Raw genomic sequence first — 8481 nt, forward strand, 5'->3', positions numbered from 1 at the left:
CTGTCTTTTATATTTCCATCTCTGCACAGAAAATATAACATATACAGTATGTACAAATAATAATAACAGATGACGCCGGCCCGGTTTGGGGGGGGCAGTGAAAGTGAAACTAAAGACGCTTTACTAATTCCTCTTTTGCATTTCTACTACGTGGAACCGGTTCGACTCGGCTCGGCTTGTCTCCCGTTGTTGTGCACCTCATTTCCTTTCCCTTCTTACCTTCGTAAACTTCTATTTGAGGAGTTACAACGTTTGTTGCCCACACCGGAACCAGAACCGGCCCAGCGTTCACTCTGCCGCTACACTCACAAGCACTGCTGTGTGTCAAATACGCGACATTCCTGTGAATGATTCACATGCTGTGGACAAACATTTGAGGATATTGGAGGGATTCCACCCTTTTAAAGACATGGAAGCTTTGACAGTGTTCCAAGTAAGTGGATCTGGTGTTGTCTTTTTAGACCGTTTCTGCCTCAACGCCATGTTGGCTACGTTTTGACCAAAACAGTGCAGTGTTCGTGTGACGTCATCGTGCATGCACAACGAAGGCGGAATCGATAAGCAGAATCGTTAAACAGGCAGGCAAAAGATTCCAAGGAATCGAGCTACTGGGAACCAGTTCTCAAAAAAGAACCCATTCTCGATTCCCATCCCTAACTGTGGCAGTAGCCATTGCCAAAATAAACATAGGAAAATACCTGATTTCCACAGAAAAAAATCCAGAATATAATATTATAATACATGGTGATAAATCACTTAAGAAAGGATAAATAGAGAGAAAACTTTCTTTGGGAACTGCCACAAAAGTAGCACTGGGTCTTTATGAGTTAATGGCTGTAATCCATTCATTTTGGATTCAGCTCATAAATTCATAGTCAAAACTGTTTTGTTCTGACACTGCAATTACATATATCAAAATAACTGGTAATATCTTCATCTTCAAATATTTTTTTTCTGGTGGCTGCTCCTTCAAAGGGGGTAGATAGACCATGTAGGCAGAATGGCCCCTCTGGGTCCTTCAGTGCAGGGCCACATCATTCAGTCCAGTACTCTGCATTAACACCACATGCTGCATCCACTTTTGGAGAGTATGGTGACGGATTACTCATGTGACCACTTCTCATCATTTCTCCAGATCTCTGTAGACCAATGCTGATGGTTTCTGCACCAGTGAACTCTTGCATGTGCATCCATCTTTGTAATGAGGGGTTTATGTACTGCAACCCCCCACTCTGTGAAAGTGTTGACAGACTGTTCTTGTTGACACAGTATCACTGTCATCAAATGTGTGCTGTCGACCACATTTTCTGACCTCTCTGCTGATGTTTCTCCCATAGACATAATCACTATTCCTGTTGAAACACTTGTCTGGTGAGAAGTCCTTGTGATGGAATATCTCACCATACATGCCCCAACAGTGAACTCTCTGTCAAAGCCATTTAGATCTCTTCCTCTTGTAACCTCAAGCCGAAATCAGAATTATCAGGGCCTGCTCAAAATTTTTATGTTTGACGGGGGATTTGATGTTAATTGCTTTTTGTACCGTGTGGTGCACTTATGCGGAAGTATTTGCATTTGGTTTGCTCAGTTGTTCAGGTTTTTCCTTTAATAGTCACCCATGTGTATAAATGGGCACACACCATTTATGCAAAGACACACTTGACTTCATCTGACACACATTTCCACTATATGGAATATAGTATTCCACTTTAACACTAACTACAGGGTGTCCATAAAGTCTCTCTACAATTTAACAAATTCATTACAAAAGCAAATGAATAGACAAATCTGAGGAAATTATTACAAATGAAAAGTAGATATTGAAGTTTTGGGGTTTTTTTGCCTCATTTACATAATACACATCTATATGGACACCATTAGTTGCATAAAGCACATCAAGACATTACTGGATTTCTTCCATGTTCGCTGTATCATAACCTCATCAGTGATGGCAATGGTTTGATTTTGGAACCCACCAACATGTGTAGTCCCCAATGTGGTGGTGCCCCATCTACCTGGGAAAAGATGGTGGGTTGAAGGTCATTCAGTTGTGTGTGTCACATATTCAGTCAAAAGGTCAAAGTAAACACTTACAGTAATTGATTTCTCGTTGAAGAGAAATGGACTAGTAATTCAATTGCATATGATCCCACAATGTGATTAAAAACCTTGATAACCACTGAATACATAGAAAAAATCTGATTAACATATTTCATCAATTGCTTTTGTAATATTTTTTTAAATTGCAAAGAGACGTTGTGGACACCCTTTATAAGATGTTGGAACTTATATAAGTGGTTTGTGCATTTCGTGAACTGAAGCTATGAAATGGAAAGCTGAGATGAGATTTCCTTCCTTAATTATATTTTAACACGCATGCTGAATTTGTTGTTGTCCTGTGAATTATTAATCTTGATAAAGTTGGCATTACATAAGTAACCATCAAGAAATAACCACAGTTCGAGAGACCTGCAAGAGGAAATACCAAATGAGATATGGTCAGAGGGATGGAAATCTCAAAGCTGCACAACAAACTCACTAACCTGGAGGGATTTTTGCTGGAAAAGTCTGTTCCGCTTCTTTATAACGCCAGTACGAAAATCACAGTTTTTTTTTTGTGTTAAATTTTCTTTCTGGAGGGAGTGTGGATCACTTGAGGCAAATCAAGCTTGTCTTGTCTTGTCTGGTCTTGTCCTGGTATTTTTGGCTTTTGGGGAATATGATCAAATTGATGTATTCATTTTTTGGTGTTCATTTTAATATGTCATTGGCTTCTTTGTTTTTTAGCATTCCCCCAGAGGAATTATGTAAAAGTGATGTATATCTGTTCAGACTACTACTTACTGCAGGCAAAAAAGCCATTACCAAATATTGGCTTAAAAAAGGATCCTCCCTCAATCTCCCTGGTGATAAAACTTGTCTATCACATCCATCTAATGGAAATGATGCACTACAATCTCCACCTACAACAACACAAGGGTGTAAAATATAGGGAAAAATTGGACTTTTTCCTTCAATCTGTGGACAGTACCCAGTGTGTAAATGTCTGAATGTACCTGTCCTGTGACCATTTCTCTTTTTGTTTTGTATCTTATACTAAAACAAATAAAAAATAAAGTATAAAATAAAAAAATTAAAAAGAAATAATCACAGTTCAACCAAAACGAATAAAAGCTGAAAAGGTCAGAAAGGATAAAAGAAGAACAGTTGGGAATGATAATGGTAAAAAAAAATCAGGTAGTAAAACATTTATATATTGTAGAGTATATGTTTAGATTTGTACAAATGTACTGAACTATTGCTGATGATGAAGATGGTTAAAATACATAAAATCAGGGAATTTAATCTGTAAAAGCAGGTAACACTGTCCAAACCCATGTTAGCTTATATATGTTAAATATGCATTTGGTGCGTACAATGTAGATCTAGTGAAGCAAAAAGTACAGTTATATAAAGTATAAAGTTAAGTTGAGTGCTTGAGTTTTATTTAGCATGAAATTGAAGCACTTTACTCAAGTGCTTGTACATCAAAAAATCTTTCAGTTAAAGTATCCTACTAGAGTAAACGTGCTTAGTGATTTCCACTGCTAGGTTAAATAGCTGTTATACAAATTTAACACCAAATGCCCATAAAGTACATCATCCTCACACATGAAAGAGAGATGTCATGGAGCAGACTTGTGAGGCCAGTTTCGCTGCTAAATCCACATTTCCCAAACTGTTTATGGCTTTGCTTAGACAGGTAATTGAGCGCACTCCCTGCAGACAGAGCTAGCACCTCTGAACCGCTCCTGTCAAATGCATCACTGACCACAGTTACTCCATTTCTCCTTAGCACTACTGTTCTCATTTCTTACTCCCGTTATTGGTCTGTCTCTCTCCCTGGCACCCTCTTTGTCTCTTCCAAAAATACATCTGCAATAACAGAGTAACAGAGAAAGGTTCCCCCTTGGGTTTTATTATGCAGTGTTTGACCCTAAAAGGTCTTTGACAAGCATAGCAGAATACATCTCTGTTGACAGGAGAAGTAGCTAAAATGTTACCTTAAATAGACAGAAGGGCTAATTTGCATGACACACAGGGTAGTCCTCTTCCCTAACCACTGGAGGCTTTGCTCTCAGAGGTACACATAGGACAAACTGTATGCACTCAGACATGCAGGCACTTCTACCGGCTTGTACTCTGAATACATCTCCTGCAAACTGACACAGAAAATGTACATACTGTACAAGACACACGTGACGACAATAAACACACAATGACATGAGCAGCAATGTACACACAGATGCTTTCATACATGAACAACCAACCGAGCGCAAATAGAGTGAACATGTCCATCCTTAAAATAGATTCCCTCTTCGTGCCGCTGTTCTCTCACAGTGAAACGTGTAGTAGAATATGAATGAAATCCCTTCAGTGCGATGGGTTTCCTCAACACACAGCTGCCGCAGCACCAGCCATGCTTTATTAATTCAAACATTTTTATTTCTTTCACGGTCACACTTTCATATATATAAATATATGTGACAAAAATCCTCTCTGCACTTGAGTAACATATATTTTATGAGGCAATGCTTATTACTTACACATTTGATGAAAAGGCATATTAAGAGTGGATTTTAAAACAGCCACTGGCGACCAAAAGCATTTACTGATCTGAAATGTTTCATAACTTCTGAACCACTAAACCTATCAGTATGTTGAAATAACTGGTGTAAAATGTTTGTCATCTTTTCATGGTCATCAGGTATGACCCATTTGGACGTTCAGAGGCTCTGTAGTGAACATGGAAACACTGTCATCTTCTACAACATTCATTCACCAGTAAAACCCATGGAGTTGGGTCAATGGTAATGGATATTCAGTTAATTATATATTTTACCGAAAAATTCCTTTCTTCTTCAGTTTTCGCTGTTTCTGATATGATAACCCTCAGCTTTAATCCGAGCTTTTATGAACGTCTTTCTTATTATTTTTTATTTTTATTTATTTAACCTTTATTTAACCAAATATCCCACTGAGATTAAGAACCTCTTTTACAAGGGAGTCCTGGCCAAGATAGGCAGCCTCAAATACAACACACATTTACAGGATTACACAGTTAAAATACATATAATAGACACATTCTGCAATAAACAGTTAGTAAAAATAATATTTGCAAGCAGATTAAGGAAAACAAGTGCCAGTTGTGGAGTTGGCCTCAAGAATTTTCAGTTTGGATTTAAGTCTACATGATCAGTAGATTAAATATAGGAAAATACTTAATTTTCACTGAAAAAATGCAAAATTCAGATGATAATATTATAATAAATGGTGATGAATCACTTAAGAAAAGTTAAATATAAAAAGTAACACTTGGTCTTTATGGGTGAATAGTGGATGTAAAAGTCTAAAGGTTAGGAAGCAGAACCTGGAGTATATTTAGTCTGTTTTCTGTATATTCCTAAACAGTGGAGATGGTTACAGAGCTGACTTATTGGAGACAATTTTAAGAAACCTCTTTGTTTAATTCATTACCAGTGGTTTAAGGGGTTTTGGTGTGAAATAAAGAAATGATACTGTACATCTGAGGGGGACAGTATAATCAGAGAGGAAAAAACAAGTGAGGCTCTGAGTTCTTACTGTTAGTGGCATGTATTTATGTATTTATGATAAACACTATGAAATCAGTTGTATCACAAGCTAAAAATAATAATGATACTTTATGAGTAAGATCAGTTGCTGCTCAGTTAACAAATGCTCCTAAGCTGATGTGACACAAAAACAATGCCAGTGATGTTGTTTTTTACTGGTAGGATTATTCTTTTAATCAGTGCGCCTGTGGATTTTCCATGTTTGTATTGGAAAACAGACGCATAAAAGTGCATTTTCAGTAAATCTGAGCAAAATGAGTCATTACATTAATCCCTCCAGACATATTACAACAAATGACGTGACCTGCGAACAGCTTCCATTATCACCTTCACAGGACGTGACATGAATTATTGAACAGTGCACATGTGACACTCAATGCAGGCTCTTTTTTTTCTGCTTTGCTGTATGGAGCAGGTGTAGTCTTCATCCACTGTATGCATTTAGCCTGTTCAGTCTGTCAGCCTTACAGATCAAAAAGCAGCTAATGGTCATGTTACTCTTTAACCCATAAAGACCCAGTGCTACTTTTGCAAATGTTTTTTTTTTTTCTCTCTATTTAATCTTTCTTAAGTGATTTATCACCATTTATTATTATATTATTCTCTGTATTTAGCCTTTTTCAGTGAAAATCGGATATTTTCCTATATTTAATTCACTGATCATGTAGATGTTCATAAAAGCTCAGATTAATGTTAAGGGTTGTTATATCAAAAACAGAAAACTGGAGAAAAGGTGAGTTTTTCAGCGAAGAATGTATCAATTAACTGAACATCAAACCAAGTGTGTCCATCCACTGTTACTGATGAAACTCCATGGGTTTTACTGGTGACTTAATGTTGTAGAAGATGACAGTTTTTCCACGGTAACTATGAACGTCCAAATGGGTCAAATCCGATGACCAAGAAAAGATGACAAACTGTATTTTACACCAATTACTTACATGGATTGACAGGATTAATGGATCAGCAGGTATTAAACATTTTAGATCAATAGATACTTTCGGTTGACAGTGGCTGTTTGGGTCTTTATGGGTTAAATAATATACATTATTTTCTCAGAATAATATGAATCTTAGTTGCACCCTGTGAAATCCACAAGGTACTAACTGCCCAAAACTTAAAAAATATAGTCTTGAGATGACAAGTTGAGCAAGTAAAATAGGAGAATTTGTCTTTTTTTTATTTTTTTTTTTTATTCTGGTTATATGTGTCCAGAGGGCAGAGGCAAGAAAAGGCAAAAAAGATTGATATGTCACACTGTTTCTGATTTACAGCCCAGTACATTATGGAACAATTTGTATTCAAGAATCATTTGTAGGATTTTCTTTTGAAGGGATTGTCAGTGGGTTTCAGTGCCCTAAAGCTTTAACTGCTATTATAATGTTAAAATCCTGTATTCATCTTTCTTACCCTATTTCTGTCTGTCTGTCTCTGTAGGGAGTTTTTCCTGCCAGCTACATACACTTGAAGAAAGCCATCGTCACAAACCGAGGGTAAGTTCACCAGCCTCTGAAACTAAACGCGGGACAATAGCGGTTTTTGTGTGCAGCTAACTTCTGGGGCCAGAACATTCACATAATTTATTTGACTAAACACTAGCATCTGCTCTGATGACAATTTACACTTCACTCTACTCACAGTTGCCTATTTATCCCCTGCAATTATGTCCTATTGACGGGAAAATGCCTGTTGAATTTAAAGCACTTCAGTCAGATTGGTGATTGACTCATGGATCTCGTACATTTGTGACTCCTAAGCTTTCATCATTTTTTTTTTTTTTTTTTTTTAGAAGTACACAACCTTTTTAGAGAGGTTAAAACAGTTTCAGCCTTCAGCAAAGGTTACCAAAGGGTCATATTGAGTGACATGTACAGCAGTCGAACACAGGTCTGTCCATTAGGGAGAAGCCTTTATGTGTGTACTGCAGTTTGTCAATAGTGTTAATCTTGCCTTTTTGTCATTAAACACTTACATAGTAACTTGAATGACTGATCAGCTATTTCTGTGATGTCTTCCCAGAAACTGGTCATAACAACAGGTAGTGTAGAGCATGGGTGTCAAACATATGGCCCGCGCACCTAAACCGGCCCGTCAAAGGGTCCAATCTGACCTGCAGGATGAACTGTCAGTGGTGTCAAAATCATTTTAGTTCAGAGTCCTCATGCAGCTGATTTCCATCTCAAGTGGATCAGACCAGAAAAATACTATCATCATAACCTAGAAATTATGCCTGGAAAAAGCAAAATTGCATGAAAATGTTTACATTTACAAACTATCCTTTAACAAAAAATGTGAATAACCTGAAATATCTTAAGAGAAGTAAGTGTAATTATATCAGTATTCTGCTTGTTACTAAATGTGTTGTGTATTTGTAGATCCATTGTGATCTGTAAATTGTCGTGTACATGTGTAATTGATAAACTGAGGCAGAATATTGTTAAAATTACACTTATTTTTCTTATGAAGTTTCAGTTTGTTCATGGATGTTCAGGATATTCACATTTTTTAAAGGTTTTTAGTTTTTTGCTTTAGTTTTACTCTGGGCTTGTTTGAGGTCCAGTTGTGCTGTATGTGGCCCCTGAACTGAAATGAGTTTGACATCCCTGCTGGAGAGTGACAAACTGATGCTGTTGCTTCCTTTACTCCCTAAATTTTAACCAAATGTGTCATAATCTGTAGCACCATCTTCTACACAACTAACTGTATTCAGTTTACTTGCTTGTTACCGTCATATAAACTGACCTTATGATAGTTGTGGACAGTGCACATGACCACAGAGGGGGTTGAAGCTAAAGACAGTGCAAGCTGAAGTCACCCATCTTTGAGATGATGCCACAGTTGAGTGTAC

The 8481-nt window shown here is 37.2% G+C and overlaps 1 protein-coding gene across 9 annotated transcripts in view; it reads left to right on the forward strand.

The window, feature by feature from the left end:
* LOC115420086 (dedicator of cytokinesis protein 3) overlaps positions 1 to 8481 on the forward strand; it is a 237527-nt gene that overhangs the window by 112602 nt on the left and 116444 nt on the right. For all 9 annotated transcript variants that reach the window (XM_030135293.1, XM_030135297.1, XM_030135294.1 and 6 more), the window contains exon 4: positions 7071 to 7126. In XM_030135293.1, the coding sequence (XP_029991153.1) occupies positions 7071 to 7126 (56 nt within the window). The remainder of the gene's footprint in view (positions 1 to 7070; positions 7127 to 8481) is intronic.

Source organism: Sphaeramia orbicularis, chromosome 5, assembly GCF_902148855.1.
Source record: "Sphaeramia orbicularis chromosome 5, fSphaOr1.1, whole genome shotgun sequence".
NCBI lineage: Eukaryota > Metazoa > Chordata > Actinopteri > Kurtiformes > Apogonidae > Sphaeramia > Sphaeramia orbicularis.